At 44.3% G+C, this 19943-nt stretch overlaps 1 protein-coding gene across 1 annotated transcript in view; it reads right to left on the reverse strand.

Moving 5' to 3' along the window:
- The window catches only part of ADCY2 (adenylate cyclase 2), a 456832-nt gene that overhangs the window by 145306 nt on the left and 291583 nt on the right, over positions 1–19943 (reverse strand). Inside the window, exon 5 of the mRNA XM_061393890.1 lies at positions 4537–4685. Within this exon, the coding sequence (XP_061249874.1) occupies positions 4537–4685 (149 nt within the window). The remainder of the gene's footprint in view (positions 1–4536; positions 4686–19943) is intronic.

Here is a 19943-nt window from a genome sequence, read left to right on the forward strand (position 1 = left end):
TAGGGGTGGTGAGCTGAGCGCCGAAGAATCGATGCTTTTGAACTGTGGTGTTGGAGAAGACTCTTGAGAGTCCCTTGGACTGCAAGGATATCAAACCAGTCCATTCTGAAGGAGATCAGCCCTGGGTGTTCATTGGAAGGACTGATGCTGAAGCTGAAACTCCAATACTTTGACTACCTGATGCCAAGAGCTGACTCATTGGAAAAGACCCTGATGCTGGGAAAGATTGAAGGCAGGAGGAGAAGGGGACGACAGAGGATGAGATGGTTGGATGGCATCACCGACTCAATGGACATAAGTCTGAGCAAACTCCAGGAGTTGGCAATGGACAGGGAGGCCTGGCGTGCTGTGGTCCATGTGGTCACAAAGGGTTGGACACGACTCAGCAACTGAACTGAACTGAACTGAGGGGTGGTGAAGAATCTGGGACACAGTCACTAAGGAAGTGACAGCACAGCTTCCCATCATGGCAAGTATAGGCTGGGGGGGCAAATTCGAGATTCCTTAGAGTTTTGTGTGCATCAAGCTAACCTTGATGAATCAGGATAGAAGAACACAACACCTGTGTGTGCATTACAACTTTACCTACATAGAACGTGCTTATGTTTTATATAAAGACCTAATATGTGCACTGTGTTCAGTTGTGTCTGACTCAGACCCCAGGGACTGCAGCCCACCAGGCTCCTCTGTCCATGGGATTCTCCAGGCAAGAATACTGGAGTGGGTTGCCATGTCCTCCTCCAGGGGATCTTGCCCACCCAGGGGCTGAACCCACTTCTCTTGTATTTCCTGACTTGCCAGGTGGATTCTTTACCACTGTGCCACCTGGGAAGCCCCAAGGACCTAATAAAGAAGCCTAAAATTGCTGCTGGGAATTTGAGTTTCAGGTAATACATACGGTATGGTTTAAGATGGGCCATGAAACAAAAATAACTGCCAATTAACACTCATTGGGATATCTTTTTTTTCTTTTTAAAGAAAATAACAAGTGCTGCTGAGGACGTATAGAAATTAGAACTGGTAAGTACGCTAGGGGAAATGTAAAATGGCACAGGCACTACGGAAAAGAGTATGATGTTTCTTTAAAAAAAAAGAAACACAGAATTACTGGATGAACTGGCAATCCCACTGCTGGGTATACACCCCACAGAACCAAAAGCAGGAACTCAGATATTTGTATACCCATGCCCACATCCTGCCTCAGGATGAAAAGGCCATAGGTTTCAGATTTCTTTTAAAATTAATTGGTACTACATGACATTTAAGTTTCTGTATTTTTAAGTTTTAAGTTATGTATTTACTTTAGGAGCTTCCCTCGTGGCTCAGACTGTAAAGACTGCCTGCAATGCAGGAGACTCAGGTTTGATCCATGAGTTGGGAAGATCCTCTGGAGAAAGGAATGGCAAGCCTTTCCAGTATTCTTGCTTGGAAAATTCCATGGACTCGGGGGAAAGCAGGTGGGCTACGGTCTACAGGGTCACAGAGTCAGACACCACTAGCAACTAACGTTAACACTTTTCTTTAGGACGCCAAATATGTTTTCTGAATTTAAATTTGATTAAATACTGCAAACATATTGTATACAATCTCTGAAGACAGCCGAAGCTGCTTCACCAACCCTTTGCCTTAGACTGTGTGGTACGTGGCTTCCAAGATGGCCTCAGTCATCCTCGCCTCCCTTGTATTGTTCCTCCCCATAACGGGTAGGAGGGACTTGTGTAACTAATAGAATACTGTAGGAATAGCAAGAAATGACCTTTCATAAAAGATACAGCAACTTCCACCCGGCTCTCTCTTGGATCCTTCCCTCTGGGGAAGCAAGCAGCCATATTGTGAGGACACTCAAGAACCTGTGAAGAGGTCCAGTGGTGAAGATCTGAGGCCTTCAGCCAACATGAAGTTAACCTGCTCACCAGGTGAGAGGCCACATTGGGAGCAGATCCCCCAGCAGCCTGAAGCCTTATGGGGAAGTCTGCGCCAGAACCATTTAAGATGCTCCAAAACTCCAGCCCACAGAAACTGTGAGATGTCTATTGTTCTTTAAATCCACTAAGTTTTGGGGTAATTTGTTACATAGAAATCGATAATACAGGTATTATGCAGATTATTTATCAACTGCCTGAAATTGGTCGTGTCATGTTATTTTTGCAGGTCTAGTGTTCCTGGACTATATCACAACTACTTAGAGTCTGTGATCCTCTTTAGATACAGACATATTAATATTTATTTTTACACATTTTGAATACCAATAAGTGTCTTAAAAATATTGTAGGAGATGGAAGGGCCATTCCTGATTTTCAGACAATTGAGGTCTGTCTAGTCAAGGCTATGGTTTTTCCAGTGGTCATGTATGGATGTGAGAGTTGGACTGTGAAGAAAGCTGAGCACCAAAGAATTGATGCTTTTGAACTGTGGTGTTGGAGAAGACTCTTGAGAGTCCCTTGGACTGCAAGGAGATCCAACCAGTCTATTCTAAAGGAGCTCAGTCCTGGGTGTTCATTGGAAGGACTGATGCTAAAGCTGAAACTCCAATACTTTGGCCACCTCATGTGAAGAGTTGACTCACTGGAAAAGACTCTGATGCTGGGAGGGATTGGGGGCAGGAGGAGAAGGGGACGACAGAGGATGAGATGGCTCGATGGCATCACTGACTCGATGGACGTGAGTCTGAGTGAACTCCGGGAGTTGGTGATGGACAGGGAGGCCTGGCATGCTGTGATTCATGGGGTCGCAAAGAGTCAGACATGACTGAGAGACTGAACTGAACTGAAGGCTAGAAAGAGCAATTTCTAGTAAAATACAACTTATCAGATACTATAAATGTTTTTTTTTCTTTAATCATGTAGGCAAAATGCTTAAAAACCTAAAGGCAAGCTAGTGTTTTAAATAATTTCACTCATTAATATGTATGAATGTTCTCTCTGTGTTTATACACACACACACACATGTATATACATATACACCCATAGTTCTTTCCTATTATTCCAAAAAATGATGGGGACTTAAAAATATTTACTTCTGATTGCTCATTGATATGCAACTTTTTTCTGCTATCTTCCTCTCAATATACATTTTTTATTGTATATTAGCTCTTTGTGTGCTTGGGCCACACCTGTTTCTAAAATCATGTGTCAAATTGAGATTTGTCTTAGCAATGCATTCAAGCTACAGTTAGGGGTTCCCTGGTGGCTCAGATGGTAAAGAATCCACCTGCAATGTGGGAGACCTGGCTTTGAGCCTTGGGTCGGGAAGATCCCTTGGAGAAGGGAATGGCAACCGACTCCAGTATTCTTGCCTGGAGAACTCCATGGGCTGAGGAGCCTGGCCGGCTACAGTTCATAGGGTCGCACAGAGTCAGACACGACTAAGTGACTAACATTTTCACTTTTATTTTAAGCTACAGTTAAATTTCTTTCTTATTAATCAATTTAAGAAATCCTTGACCTGAAGTGATCAGACCCAAGGCAGCAATATGCAATGGAAAAAGTCTGGAGTTGGGGGCAAACAGCCTGATTTTGATTCTAGATGATGAGCTACACAATTTCAGTTTTGCTTGTGATTGTTGTTAATAAACTGTTGAATGGAGGGGCGAGTAACCCTGACAACTAAAGGAGTAACCTGATGAATGAGGCAGGCACAGGTTACTCACTGAGATAACCCAGCCAGAAGAGCAAGCACCACTGTAACACAATGGAACAGATAGAAGGACAGGCCTCCAGAGAACTGGGATCAGAAACAGGTGGGCATGGAGAATGGTGAGGACCAGAGTGCCTAGTCTGGAGGGGCCAGAGACGATGGGGAGCATGAGACGGAGCACCCACCCCAGACTGAAGTGAGGGCCCACCTGGCTCCCGTCCAGAGCTCAGAGGAGAAGAGGCCTTACACGACCTCCCTTCTGACCACAATCCCTTGTTAGTTTTCCAGTTACTAAGATTCCAGGAATGGCTCCCTGCAAAACATCTATGACTGCCACTCTTAGACAAGCTGTAACTTTCACTGTAATTTGATTAGGGTGCACGCCATCACCTATGATGCTGGGTGCTGGCCATACCCAGACACATCCCCCTCCAGCCCCCCTGCCTCCCCACTACGGCATTCCTGATGTACAGCAGGATACTCAGCCGCCCTGGAAAGTGCTAGCTCCTCGAGCCCTGCCCCTGCCAAGCCCATCTTGAGGAACCAGTCCTTGTGCCTAGAGCCCACCAACTCCCTAATCTTACTGACATACAGAGTCCTGGGTGCCTGGGACACAGTGAGATCCGACCCGAGAGTTCCCAGAATGAAGGCCCCTCCGGCCACTTCTCTCCCCTTTGTAACGGCTGGTTCCAAAATGCCACAAGTAGAAGGGTCTGTTTCTTATCTGAACGACAGAGGCCCTCACACACAGGTAGGTGGAGTGGACACTATGCTTTGCGCCAAGATGAACAGCCCCGAAGGGCACGTGACGCTGTAAGATGGGCACTTCCGGTGACTTACATCCACCACCTGGCGTCGGGCTCCCCAGCCTCGCCGAGGAGGGAGGACGGCGCCGCGTACCTGACGTTGGTGTGCCGCTTGACGTAGAGGTTGTGGAAGTTGTTGGTGTTCTCCATCTGGCCGGCTTTGGGGCCCTGCAGCCTCTGGATGATCTCCGCTTTCATCTCCATGGCTATGTGTGCCGGCAGCAGGGACAGCAGCAGCCGCTCCTGAAGCCAGGTTGGAAGGAAGAAGGAGAGAGGTCACACCACCGGGGTCACAGCAAGGGCCGAGCGAAACCATCACGGGGCCCGAGCGGGGCCAATCTGAAGACTCTAACAAGTTCAAATACAGAGTCTAGAAATACATGTTAAAAAAAAATCCAATTTTCCAAGGTCAGAGTGTGTTATTAGATTATTTATTGAGTTCTAAGCATGTGTTCTGCCTTGTGCAAAGAAAAGGAAGGCGTAGTTATTTCCCCAAGGATATTATTTATCTATTGTGATTTTAAAGGAGTGAAACGGAAATAATACGAAGATGCCAGAAAGTAGTGGTCAGTCGGAGATAGAAGACTCTCATTTTCGCCTACTCGTTCGCTTGAAAGATAAAGTACAAGCTATATTGCACTTTTGAAAGTCAAGCAATATTCCACATTTCCTAAATAAGATAGTCACACGTTTTCAAATATTTCATTTCCTCTGTGGTGATTGTGCAATCCTTTTTCGTGATTCTGAACTATTGTAAAAACAGAGTCAGAAATATTAGTCTCTGAGAAAATGTCATCTATGAGCAACTATAGGGGGGTCACGAAGTGAAAACATGAGCCTTTCTTACATTTTTAGTCTTTAAATTTAGTAAATCCTGTACATGATAGCATGCAATATTATACATATGTTAATATGCATTTATTATGCTTAGAATGGCACTTTTTCATTCCCTTGAAGGAAATTGTATTTTTTTTTTTGTGAAGAAGTATCACAGAAGGTCAGTCTTTGAAAGTTGGTATTTACTCTAGAGTACTTTAAACATAAATCTATTATAGAAAACACCATATATTCCTCAGGTATTGTGGATTTAGCTAGTGATATTCAGTGTATATAGATGAGCATCTGTAGAGCAAAAGATTTTCTCCTCTTCCACATTTTCTAACAAATTTCTTTTTGCACAAAGTGCTGAGAGAGTAGAGGAGGGTGGGGGAAGCGGGCTTTGCCCCCAGATTCACTGGTCCACACGTTTGTCCCTGGATCCACCCACACAGCACATCAGTTTGGAACTTTGGGGAACTTTCATGATGGAGCAGAGGGGAGGCCAGAAGTACATCTTGATGAAGATGAAATGGCCCTCACCACAGCCTATCCCCAGCCTGCTCCAGGAAAACACAGATGCAAAGTCAACAGGAGACTCCATGTGGGCCTGTGTGGGGCCTCAGTGTGTGGTCAGGGGCGTCTCTCCATGAACTGGCATATCTGAGTGTCGGTCATCTGTTCTCTCCTTCCTTCATTCACCCAATCAGGAAACATCCATCACTGCCCACTGAATGCCAGACTCTTGATGAGCACTAATGATAAATGCAAAGATGAAGGAGACAGTGTCCCTAATAGCACAGCTGTCAGATGAGACTAGGACAGGCTGGTGTTTAGAGGAATCCACATACCTTGGAAAACACAGGGGAACTAACAGAGCAGGAGCCCCTGCCATGCACCACATGCTTCCAGGAGCTCTCTTTGTATGCTATATCAATATCAGAAAAAGAGTGTAGATATTTCAGTCTTATGGGAAAAGGATTTAGAGGTCCCCATATTTTTTAGAAAAAAAAATTTTTTTGGAGGGGTAGCAATATCACTAGATTTTACTATGGACATTGGCAACATAACCCTTTATATGGTTCCTTGCACTCACAGAGACGGGTGATGTGAACGGTAGTTAAGTGGGGGGCTTTTTTTGGTTTGATTTCTCAACTCCTAGAGGAGTTCCTGGAAAGCAGCATTTTCTCTGTACTTATTTGCTGAATGCATGAATGCCCTGCAGTACATTTTGTCTGGGGCACAATAAACAGAAATCTCATCTCAAAACCTGTGTTCATCATTGGTACTGCTTATGGAGACCTGGGTAGGCAGGGCGTATGTTTTAAGATCAGATTAATGACCTTCTTGGTCATCAATACCAGGCCTGGGCAAGATCTGGGTCAGCGATATTCACCCAAAGGGAAATTTGACTATTCCGCAAAGCAAGGCATTGATTATTTTGGGTTTTTGTCTTTGGCAGACAAAGACACTGGGAGAAAGAATGACTGCCTCTCCCCATCTTCACATCAGCAGGTCGCACTAAAGGAGAAAGGGAACACTCAAAGTGTCCTCTGGTTGGAAACATTGGTAAACACCAGCAACCACTTGAAGTCACATTTTGATTTGATCCCTATTCTGAGCTTGAATTTCCTTCCATTATTCTCCAATTTTCACTAATGACCTAACAATACAACAGCATCATGTTAGCTTAAAGGTGATGAGGTGAATTCCAATTTTGGACTAAAGCAAAATTTTGAAAGAGCAGGAACCCTATCCAACTGTGAGACCTCTCAGTATGCAGACAAGGGTCAAGATGAGCAACAGCAGGAGGATAGAGAATAACTGAGTTCAATAATAGAAGAAATCAAGTCAGGTTTTGGTTTGTTAATAGAACAAGTGACCCCAGAGAAATGGAGCCACTTGGAACTCAGAATACCAAGAAATTACTAATAATGTGAAAAATGTTGTTCAGTTGCTCAGTTGTGTCCAACTCTTTGAAACCCCATGGACTACAGCACGTCAGGCTTCCCTGTTCAGCACCATCTCCTGGGGCTTGCTCAAAGTCATGTCCATTGAGTCGCTGATGCCATTCAACCCTCTCATCCTCTGTCATCCCCTTCTCCTCCTGCCCTCAATTTTTCCCAGCATCAGGGTCTTTTCCAATGACATGAAAAATGGATGTCCATATTTTAAAACTTAGAATAAAACCTGTATCCTTGTTACATGCAAATTGAGAGTTCAAAACATTTGGCTGATGATCTAGGGTCTCTACAAATTTGATCCCTCTATTATCTCAGAACCCAATGAAAAGGTACTGGGCTTTATTTTTAAAATAAATGGCACTTTACTACCTTTTGTAATCTTACTACAAAGTAGAGCTATTCCATCATCTATTTGTCTTTTGCTACCTACCCATCAAATACATGTAATTGCCTCTTACTTTCTTTTTTCTACATTTTGGCTTCCATGACCAACCATATGGTTAGACATTTGGGAAGTCTGAAAGTCACAAAATACGTGATACATCCAAGGAAGTACTTAGATGATAGACTTTGCTTCTTCAAGTTTGGAACCGAGCTATGCTAATGTTGCCTTCACTCAACTCCATTTTTGGTAGCTACTGAGCACACTGTGAGTACTGAGTAACTCTGTATGGGATGGCCTCTGTTTCTCTATTTTACTGATCACTGTATTGGATGATTGTATGTGAGGTCAAAATTATATGAAGTATTCATAATGTTCAAAATCTACTTAAACAAATAGAGAAACTCTAGTGAGAAAACTGTGTTATTGATGTCAACAAAGTCAGAAGACTCATCTGGTCATCCTCTAAGGCACGATGAGACGGGAGACAAAGGAGGCATGTTGCTGTGTGTTAGTTGCTCAGTCATGTCCGACTCTTTTGTGACCCAATGGACCTTGCCAGGCTCCTCTGTCCATGGGATTCTCCAGGCAAGAATACTGGAGTGGGTTGCCATTCCCTTCTCCAGAGATTCTTCCTTACCCAGGGATAGAACTCACGTCTCCTACATTGCAGGCAGATTCTTTACTGAGTCAGTCAGTTCAGTTCAGTCGCTCAGTTGTGTCCGACTCTTTGCAACTCCAGGGACTGCAGCACGCCAGGCTTCCCTGGAGCTTACTCAAACTCATGTCCATCGTGTCAGTGATACCATCCAACCATCTCATATTCTGTTGTCCTCTTTTCCTCCTGCGTTTAATCTTTCCCAGCATCAGAGTCTTTTCCAATGAGTGAATTCTTTGCATCAGGTAGCTAAAGTATTGGAGTTTCAGCTTCAGCATCAGTCCTTCCAAAGAATATTCAGGACTGATTTCCTTTAGGATGGACTGGTTGGATCTCCTTGCAGTCCAAGGGACTCTCAAGAGTCTTCTCCAACACCACAGCTCAAAAGCATCAATTCTTCTACTGAGTGAGAGATGCCATTGCATCTCTATCATAAAGCAAGCAGACCCTGAACACAGATTTGTTAACTTCTAAAACAGTGACAAAAAATGATGGCATGTAGGATATAATAGATTATGAATCTGGTCTAGGCTATCTATTTAGAAATCTCAGTGGAATCTGTGTCTACAGAGATGTCTGGTGATCGGCTTAATTAGATTATAACCAGCTTTGTATTTTCTTTTGGATGACGGATGAGTCAAGGGCTAAGAAAAATCAAAGTGTACCAGGTTGCAAATCTCAGTTGACATCCTTCTGCATTATCACCTTATGAGGATAACTTGTGTGTCTCTGTGGACTCAGCACAGTCTTCTGTTGAATTTAAAGATATCAGTCGATTCTCCCATGGTTTACATTAATTTCCAGTCATGGTTCCAGAGCCTATATTGTTGGCATCCTAACCATATTCCCTCTCCGTTCCTTGGAGGTTGCCTGCAGCCTGGTCCTTTCTAAATCTACAATTTCCTGTGCCTCAACCAATGAGGAAGTGATTGGTGGATAAATATCTCAGCTCCCACATCCACACCCCTCGGTGGGCAGACCTGAGCATCTTCTACTCTTCCTTCCAAGGGTCTCCAGATGGATTGAGCCCCCGTTGCCAGCTACCCCTTTCAATAGCTGGAGCTGGATCCTCCCTGACACACTCCCTCACTCAGCCACCTGAAACCACATCCAACTAAATGTCCAAACTCACATCCTCGTCTGAGTGTTGCTCAGGGTAAACCTAACTGAAACCACATCCAACTAAATGTCCAAACTCACATCCTCGTCTGAGTGTTGCTCAGGGTAAACCTAACTGAGACTTTCGCAAGCACCTTCATTTTCTGCCTGGACTTCGTTTCCACCAGGACTTCCTAGTGGCTCAGATGGTAAAGGCTCTGCCTATAATGTGGGAGACCAGGGTTCAATCCCTGGGTCAGGAAGATCTCCTGGAGAAGGAAATGGCAACCCATTCTAGTATTCTTGCCTGGAGAATCCCATGGATGGAGGAACCTGGTAGGCTACAGTCCATGGGGTTGCAAAGAGTTGGACACGACTGAATGGCTTCACTTCTTTCACTTTTTTTTCATTTTCTGCCTACATTTTGTAGGCAGAAACTAAACCCCAAGGGGCTTCCCAGATGGCTCAGTGGTAGAGTCTGCCTGAAATGCAGGAGATGTAGGAGTCACAAGTTCGATCCCTAGGTTGGGAAGATCCCCTGGAGGAGGACATGGCAACCCACCCCAGTATTCTTGCCTGGAGAGTCCCATGGACAGAGAAGCCTGGTGGGCTATAGTCTATAGGGTCACACAGAGCTGGACACAACGGAAGCAATTTAGCACACATGCAAACCCCCAAGACCACAGAGTCAGCCTTCCCTAAAGGACAGATTCCATGAACAAAAAAGATGAATTAAACAAAGTAATTCTCTTTCATGCCCATAGCTTCATTTAATGACCAAATGTAAATCATGGACTTTAATTTAGTCCCACGTGTAGACAGATGACTAGCTTTTTATAGGTAGTTTGAAAAATACAGGAAATCAACTCCATATGTTATGTAAACCAAATTTTTCTTTGTGTGTGTGTGTTAAAGAATCTTTGTGAAGTTAGAGTGGAATAAAGATATTGGTAACAGCCTACCAGCAAAAAAGAAAAGAACCCAAGTCTTCTCAATTATCACGTGATTCTGGTGCCCCTGATGGACAGCAATTCGTGTTCTGGGGTCTGCACACATCCTCTTGGTCATCACAGCATTGGATAAAGGGGTAAGCCTTAAATGAAAGTCTGTACTTGAACATTCTGAATCAAGTCACTTTTAAATACGTCTTTCTTCCCTTATAAAGTGCTGTGCTCTAAAAGGAAAGCCCAATATTATGGCACACATGATAAATTTCAACTCAACTCATAATCTGACAAGGTTAATATTTCCATTAATATTTCAGCTTTTTGATAATGTAGCTGTGTGCCCTGCCAAATTATCTGAAAGCAACACACAAACTTAAGTGCTTAATATGCTGGATATGACTTAGCTACATTATCTCCAAATACACTGGAGAAACTCCTTAAGGGGATTTTTGGAAAATCAAGTCGTCACAGAACTGATTGATGCACACCATCACTATTTCTTTCTCTTTTTAGAAAAGACTGTCGAGTGACAGAGAATTTGGCTAATTCCAGCCTACTCAAAGATTATCCAGTGAATAGGTCAGCCATAGTTTGAGAGTTTCATTTTAACACATCTTTTTATTAAGCCTCTAACTAATATTCATTAAATTCATATTTTTTTCTGAGAATGTGTACTTTTAAATTATGCCATGTAGAAAGCTACAGAGTTTGTAAATTTCAATGTACTATTGATCAAAATTCAAGACACTCTCCAACTCCAAATTGTTTCTAACATAATGAAACAAAGCAGATATTTAACTTTACGTTTTTATGCCATTTTTGAGATTATTTCAGTTGACAGGAAAATCCAATTTTAGCAAAGATGATGTATGCTTAAATTCTGAGCTATCATATATTGATGTACATTATATCCTGTTTCTTCTTTAAACCATGCATGTGATAAATGTTTAAAACTGCTGCATTTTCGGAAAGGAGGATGACAAGGACTTGCTCTTTCATAAGAATCAAAATTTTTTTCCTCTTTCAAAATTCTCATTTCTATCTAGTTCTTATTTTAAATGCCATTCAGTTAACTCAGGATGGCAAACCAATTCGATATATTAATCCTTCTATTGTATTCATTCCTTTCATTGAAGGAGTAAGTTACAAATTTTCTCTTCCCAACAGAAAGTAGTCACTGGCATAAACGGACACCAGATCCCTAAGCAGCTACTGTGTTACAAGAGGTACTGAAGAGATATGCTGATATGCTGCCATTCAGTATTGACCTGCAGCATGAAAGGATCAGGTATCCATTTAGAATCAAACATGAAGCCTCTGTACTTGGAAAGCTCCCACCAGAGGTGTGTATCTGTGTCAGTATTTTCCCCAGATATACCTTCTCTTGCAGCCAGCTTCACGTGTGCAAGTCTCAGTGAAAAACCATCTGTTATTGCCACCAGCCTCTCTCACCTGCACACTTCCGAAGTTAAGGTATAGTTTTTGTTCAGTCGCTAAGTCATGTCTGACTCTGCAACACCATGGAAACTCTCTGCATCAGGTGGCCAAAGGATCGGAGTTTCAGCTTCAGCATCAGTCCTTAATGAATATTCAGGACTGATTTCCTTTAGGATTGACTCGTTTGATCACCTTACATTTCAGGAGTCTTCTCCAGCAGCACAATTTGAAAGCATCACTTCTTCGGTGCTCAGCCTTTCTCACGGTCCACCTCACACATCCGTACATGACTACTGCAAAAACCACAGCTTTGACTAGACGGACCTTTGTCAGCAAAGTGATGTGTCTGCTCTGTAATACTCTGTCTAGGTATATACTAAGGTGTAGTAACAGCTGCCATTACTGCTATTTCTTGCTATTCAATTTAGTTCGTTTCTCTTCAGATTCCAGCCTTAGGAATCTTGCTTTACAGGAATCAATCAGAACACAGTTACTACTTACTATTTGAAAGGTCTTGCTTTATCTAACTTTGATTTTTACAATAAAATCAGTTGTCATATTTATGCATGATGAAATCCAGCACTGCCTAGTAGAGACAGCACCCAAGTCTGCGTAGATCTGAGCTCCTGTTCTTTCTCTACCACGACCTACATGACCTCAGTTAAATCCCTCCAGCCTTGGGAGCCTCAATTTAGTTGTTTAAAAAAATATCTGTTAGACTTGGTGAGTTGAAGGTCTGCAGGTCCCTGTAAATTCCTCAAATTTTATGGAACCACAAGAGGTTTCTTCCTAGAATTTGCCTCTTACTGTTTCAGACTCAAACACAAAGGAAAGGAGACGAGTGCTCACAACCACAGACCACAGCCAAGACGGTTAAGAAGCACTGCGGGAAAGGAGAGGCCTCTTGACAGAGAAACCCTTCCGTGAAGGGTCACTTCACTGAACTGCAAGAGGACGGAAAATGGCGAGGGGCTATGGTGTGCCGTGTGAACGGCCAGCGTTTGTGTGCAGAGGGCAAGTCAGCGTGCTTGTTACACAGTGTAGGGAGGACGAAATGCTTTGAGCAGATGAAAATCAATATGCCCTTTGACAAGTCACTGTTCCCTTTTACAAAACCATCAAGGCCTTTCGTTGCATTCCTATATTGTTGTCTCATTTTATAAACCCTGGCTATATTAAATTCTATTTAAATTTAAACACTTTTGACCAAAAAGGGGCGGGGGGGGGGAGGGCGCAAAATAGATAAAACGTTGTCTCAGAGCGAGTAGAGGGAGGTGGTACTCACTAGGGAGTCAAGACCTGATGAAATTTGCATCTTCCAACTTTATGGTCACTGATTTCTCATCCTACTGGCTAATTTGTAAGCTCAGCAGAAGGATTAAGACAGTTGGGGTGCTTTTACAGAGCACATCAGTAACAAAAGATGGAAGGAAAGAAATGATCACTTACCTGTGATTACTCTCCAGCGAGGAGGAGTTAGAGAACACAAGGCTAAAGTCAAGTTATAAAGTGTGTTTTCAGTCACAGGTGGCAGTAAATTGATACTTTTAAATTCAAACTGCTAACCATCAATTTAATTCTTTAATACGGAGCCTCTAGGGGGTCTTCCTGGTGGCTCAGACAGTAAAGAATCTGCCTGCAGTGCAGGAGACCAGGGTTTGATTCCTGGGTCAGGAAGATACCCTGGAGAAGGGAATGGCAACCCACTCCAGTGTTCTTGCCTGGAGAATCCCATGGACCGAGGAGCCTAGCACGCTACAGTCCAAAGGGTTGCAAAGAGTCAGACGTGACTGAACAACTAACATTTTCAGTGGAAGAAACACCGTTCATAATGTAGAAAGCCTTCAATCCTTGGGTGGGAGACTATGGAGGTCCTGAGATAAAAGGCACAGCTCTGTTCCCCGACCAGGCAGCAGGACACACGGGCACCCACAGCAATACGGCGGGATGGTCTATGAGTTTCACATGTGTCTCCAAGGCCGCTGCTCCCATGAGGCCCGAGATGTCACAGCTCAACACCAGGGCTATGAAAACACCCAAAGGGGAGCTCATCGTGCAAACAGACCTCCACACCCACACACTAAAAAGTGAAAAAGTAAATGCTCCAGATTAACAATGACTCTGGTCTGATTTGCCTCTCCAAGGTCATCTGCCTATATGCAAGGAATACCCTCCAGCCTGAAACAGGCAAAGCTGATTGAAGAAAATGCAGAAAAAGAAAAGACACTGTGTGAAGACTGACCCCTTTCCTGGATTCTGGGAAAAAGAGAAACTCAGGGTGTACAGGGGGCTAGGTGATTTCTTCTGAGAAGAAGTAAAGATGGAGATGCTGACAGAGGAGATGATAAGAAGATAGAGACAAATATGTGAGATCAACTATATTAAATGCATTATTGACTGGAGACATATTAATGCCAGTGGTGTCAGTTTCTGCAAAACTCCCCCAGTTGATAAATGCTAAATATTGCAGGGAGTAAAATGGAATACTGTAACATCCAAGTGCAATCCGTCAATGAAACTGTACACCACAGATGACCAGATAACAATGTAGCTATATACACACAACAGTCACAGTCACTCAATCGCTGTTCTGAAATACGTGTTGGCCCTTTCTTTCCTTGCTCCTCTGACCATAAGCTTGGCCACATGGCTTGGTCTGACCAGTGACCTGTGAAGGGCATAATGTGTGCTTCTTCTGAGCACAAGCTTTAAGAGCCAGTGTGGGGCATACCATTTCATTTCCAATTGCTCTGGGGACCAGCAGTGTCCCAGCGAGAGGCTGCTCTGAGCCTGAGTTGCACGTAAGATGCAAAATGGAAGCTCATCTGTACTGGAGAAATACAAGGTCTCTTTGGCATTATCATTGCCTGCTCCTTCAATCTGGGGGTGATTTGTGCCACAGCTGCCCCGAGCTCTTTGGACAGATGCAACACTGAAGGGCGTGCACACCAACCCATGTGCTCGGTCCTTGAGTGCACGTGATTTTCACGGCTATTCTGATTTGGGGCAATTTCACTGAAATTTCTTTACTTCTTTGCACAGAGGCAGCTTGGAGTTGTATTAAGTGGGGTAGGAATTACCCAGGGCAGGAACTTCCCCATCTAGGATCAGATGCTTCTCTTCAGTTGTAAAAACCAGGGAACACTTCTCTAAAAGATATTTCTCCCCCTAAGGAAAGGCTGTGGAGAAGGCAATGGCACCCCACTCCAGTACTCTTGCCTGGAAAATCCCATGGACGGAGGAGCCTGGTGGGCTGCAGTCCATAGGGTCACTGAGAGTTGGACGCGACTGAGCGACTTCACTTTCACTTTTCACTTTCATGCATTGGAGAAGGAAATGGCAACCCACTCCAGTGTTCTTGCCTGGAGAATCCCAGGGATGGGGGAGCCTGGTGGGCTTCCGTCTACGGGGTCACACAGAGTTGGACACGACTGAAGCGACTTAGCAGCAGCAGCAGCAGCAAGGAAAGGCTGAAGTTGTGAGAATTCACCCTTTCTACTGGCTGCAGGTGTCATGTTACAGGCTAACTGTTCCTGTTCTCCAAAGTGCTTGTTCTCACCGGATGCAAAGCACCAGGCTTTCATCAGGCTGACAAGCGCTCCCACACTTAAGAATGTTGGCAGCGCTGTGTCACACAGTGATGTTCGTAACATCAACCATGAAAAGGACTGAGAGAGCATGGGAGTGTGTCTGCTGGGGTGCAGGTCTGGCTCCTCCTTGATGGTGGTGAGACGGTGGGTTCACTCAGTTTAATCCCTCAGCAGCTCGAGATGCTAGTCTGGAGGAGGCGGCTCGGTCTAAGGATGGATGTTCGAGTGTATGAGACATGTGCGTGTAAGAGAGGTGGGGAGAGGTGAAGGGGAGACTGGAGGCTGTGGAGCTCTGCGGGGGAGCCCAGTCCCTTCAATGTTGCTAGTAAGTCTGGTCTCAGAAAAAGCTCTGAAAGTTCATGTTTGGGACACTCAGAATTGTTAATTGAAGAACAGACCTCTCTTTTACATGGAAATGAACTTCCTATTCTTCCAGGAAATGCCAGAACTACTTGAATGCAGTTGCTATGTTTTTTGTTTATTTTATTGAAGTATAGTTGATTTACAAGTTGCATTAGTTTCTACTGTACAGCAAAATGATTTAGTTAAACACATACCTGGCATGCTTTAGTCCATGGGGTCACAAAGAGTCAGACAGAATTGAGCAACTGAACTGAACTGAAGTGATAGGTATATACTTTTTTATATATTTTTTTCCATTATGGTTTATCACAAGATATCAAATACAGCTCCCTGTGCTATACAGTAGGACTTTGTCGCTTTATTCTAAATATAATAGTTTGCATCTGCTAATCCCAAACTCCCAACCCATCCCTCTTCCGCCTCCCTTGGCAACCACAAGGCTGTTCTCCATGTCTGCGAGTCTGTTTATGATTTGTAGATAGATTTATTTGTGTCATATTTTAGATCCCACATACAAGTGATGTCATATGATATTTTGTCTCTGACTCACTTCACTTAATGTGGTAATCTCTAAGTGCATCCATGTTGCTGCAAATGGCATCATGTCATTCCTTTTTATAGCTGAGTAGTGTTCCACTGTGTGCACGCGCGCACGCACACACACACACACACACACACACCCCATCTTATTCATCCATTCATCTGTTGATGGACATCTAGGTTGTCTCCATGCAGTTTCTGTGCTCTTAACTCAAGGTTCTTTCCCCCATAGTAATTGACTAATTTTCACGTATCAATTCCAGTTCTAAGCAGTTTGTAACCATTATCTCGCTTAAGTCTTCCCCACACCAAGGATGTAGGTATTACTAATTTCCTCAGTTTTACCAAGAGGAAACTGAAGATAAACTGGTTTGGGGACTTGCTACGTATCTCACATCAAGCTGGTGGTGGAGCCGGGATTTGAACCTGTGGAGGCAGCCAGTGGGTAGCGCTCTCCTTGACCATCCAGAATAAGAGACAACATGTAACTAAGCACAGCAAGAAATCCCAGCACCAGCCAGTGGCAGGGAGGGGTTCCACAACACATGGTGGTGTCTCCGGGCATGACTGATTCCTCCACGATTTTTTTGATGGGGAGACTAATCCTTTTTCCTAATTATGCGGAATGTGGAGACCTGAACCTCAAAGCCAACTTGGTCTTGGGGCGAGCCTCACAGTGCCCGATGGTGTGGACAGCCCTCAGCCTCTTCTCACCCTTCATGCAGACTACCAGAGGGGCAGCCCAGACCACCTGGGGCACAGAGCAAAGCCCAGTGGATACCAGAAGGCATTCCTTGAGCAGGGAAGGAACAGAGGAGATTTCTGGAAGACACTGCTTGACACTTCCATCATGAACACAGGACTGTATCCTGAAATGAGTATTTGCTTTTTCTCTGCTCTGAATACAAAGTCAAGTGGCTGGCTTGGAGAGGTGATCCAAAGACTCCCCGGTGTGGAGGTAGGTGTTCAAATTTATGCTTATTTATCCTGAAAAATCAAGTCTCCAGAGAAAAGCCTCCATAGTCAAAACCCTGCAGATAATACCATTTAAATAGTGCACCTGCCCTCAAACACTAATGGTCCCCTTGGGCGCCGATGCAGCTGGTACCAGGAGATGGCCCCATCATTTCTGCAGGGCATCAACTTTTCAGGGACGGGATAATAAATGAGGAAAGAGAAAGAACAGAGCTGAACTAATTCTCATTCTGCTCATAAAGCAATGTCCTTAGCTTCCTCAGATACAAACGAAAGACGCAAGCAGCAAACGGCACAGCAAAGTCATCACAGCAAAAAGCTGGAGGGCTGTCACACTGCTAGAATTTTACTACAAGTGACTCGAATGAAAAGACTGTGGTAAAAACTCAGGAACGCAAGTAATCTCTGCTGAAGTTTGCTGGACTGTTCATTTGCTACACACCCGATCTGGGAGCTAATTTTGTTGTCTGTGCGTGCTCCATCAATCAGCCGTGTGACGCCATGGACTGCAGCCCGCCAGGTTCCTCTGTCCATGGGATTCTCCAGGCAAGAATACTGGAGTGGGTTGCCATTTCCTTCTCCAGGGGATCGTCCCAACCCAAGGACCGAATCCTCATCTCTTGTGTTTCTTGCATTGGCAGGCTGGCTCTCTCTCACTGCACTACTTAAGTTTTGTCTTTGTCTTTAGAAAATGCATTCTTTGTATTCAGACTGGAGATTTTCTTTAACCTAAGTTTCACTAACAGGTGTGTCTTTGGAGAGAATGGTGTCAAATATTAGCTAAAAACAGTGATGCTGGTTCAGGATCTCAGATGTAACTGTAGGGGCTCAGAGCAGACTCCCCAAGACACACTGCAGTGACACCCTGGTTATTTTGAATTAAAGTTACTTGAGAAGCGGCCAGTGCAGAGACATGCCCCTGTCTCCCTGAAAAAAGTGAATACACTTCCCATGTGAAAAGTACACTCCCTGAGCAAGGAGGTGGAGAATCCTTAATGGCAGAGACAGGCAGTTCAGGACAGAAAGATCCCTGTAAACAAACCTTGTTACTTTTTAAATGCACTACCCCAAATGTGGCTCAGTGGTAAAGAGGCTGCTGGCAGTGCAGGAGACCCAGGTTCAGTCCCTCGGCCAGGAAGATCCCCTAGAGAATGGAACAGCTACCCACTTCAGTGTTTCCACCTGGAAAATTCCATGGACAGAGGAGCTTGGCGAGCTACAGTCCATGGGGTTGCAAAGAGTTGGAAAGGACAGAGGCACTAAACAGCCAAGTTCAAACTCTGTTTATCTTCAAAATTAAGCACCCAAGCCTGAATCTGTCTCCTCAGTTCCTCACAAATGTATTGTTTCTTTGTCTAAAAACAAAAACTGCCTTCCTTGCAACTTCTTAGGTCCTATTTCTATGAGTTCTCTAAATTTGTATTTTTCCTCCTGTTCATCTGTCTTAGATCAGCCTGAAGAACTCAAGAAGGGTAGAGGGGAAATTTCCCCCTCCCCAGCAAATGGCTACCGGACAAAGAAAAATAAATCATGGCTTGACACTTCTGGAATTTAAGAAAAATAGCTCGTAAGAGAGTTCATCGTGAGTTACACATGATGATAACTCAAGCTGAAATCACACAGGTAATGGAGAAGGAAACCTGGACTTGGTGTGCTTGCTAACTCATTTCTTCCCTCGAGGCTATAAAGTCTTAAGAATTCATCAAAATTTTAAGCCCAGAGGAAGCCGACTGGCAGCCCACATGCTGAGCCTTGCCAGGCAGACGAGCTCGGACTGGCTTGCAGGGCACATAGGTGTGTTTGTGCGTGTGCAGGCCGAAAAAACTTGAACACTATTATGCAGGGCATGTCAGTAATCGTACACATTCACCGTGTTGGCCAGTCCTCTAAATCTGACTTCTCACCTTCAGCGCTGTGGGTATTTGGGGCTGGAGAGTTCTTTGTTTTGGGAAGCTGTCCTGTGCATTAAAGGATGGTTAGCACATTCTGTCCAATAGACCTAAAGCTAGACTGGACTTCAGTAGCTCCTACCCAATGGGTACCCGGAGCGAATCCATTTCCATCTGGAAACAACCAGAATCATCTTCAGTTCCAGTTCAGTTCAGTCGTTAGTCATGTCTGACTCTTTGCGACCCCATGAATCACAGCACGCCAGGCCTCCCTGTCCATCACCATCTCCAGAGTTCACTCTAACTCACGTCCATCGAGTTGGTGATGCCATCCAGCCATCTCATCCTCTGTCGTCCCCTTTTCCTCCTGCCCCCAATCCCTCCCAGCATCAGAGTCTTTTCTAATGAGTCAACTCTTCGCATGAGGTGGCCAAAGTACTGGAGTTTCAGCTTTAGCATCAGTCCTTCCAAAGAAATCCCAGGGTTGATCTCCTTTAGAATGGACTGGTTGGATCTCCTTGCAGTCCAAGGGACTCTCAAGAGTCTTCTCCAACACCACAGTTCAAAAGCATCAATTCTTCAGCACTCAGCCTTCTTCACAGTCCAACTCTCACATCCATACATGACCACAGGAAAAACCATAGCCTTGACTAGATGGACCTTTGTTGGCAAAGTAATGTCTGCTTTTGAATATGCTATCTAGGTTGGTTATAACTTTTCTTCCAAGGAGTAAGCGTCTTTTAATTTCATGGCTGCAGTCACCATCTGCAGTGATTTTGGAGCCCCAAAAATAAAGTCTGACACTGTTTCCACTGTTTCCCCATCTATTTCCCATGAAATGA

The sequence above is a fragment of the Bos javanicus genome, chromosome 20 (genome assembly GCF_032452875.1).
Source record: "Bos javanicus breed banteng chromosome 20, ARS-OSU_banteng_1.0, whole genome shotgun sequence".
NCBI classification, from domain to species: Eukaryota; Metazoa; Chordata; class Mammalia; order Artiodactyla; family Bovidae; genus Bos; species Bos javanicus.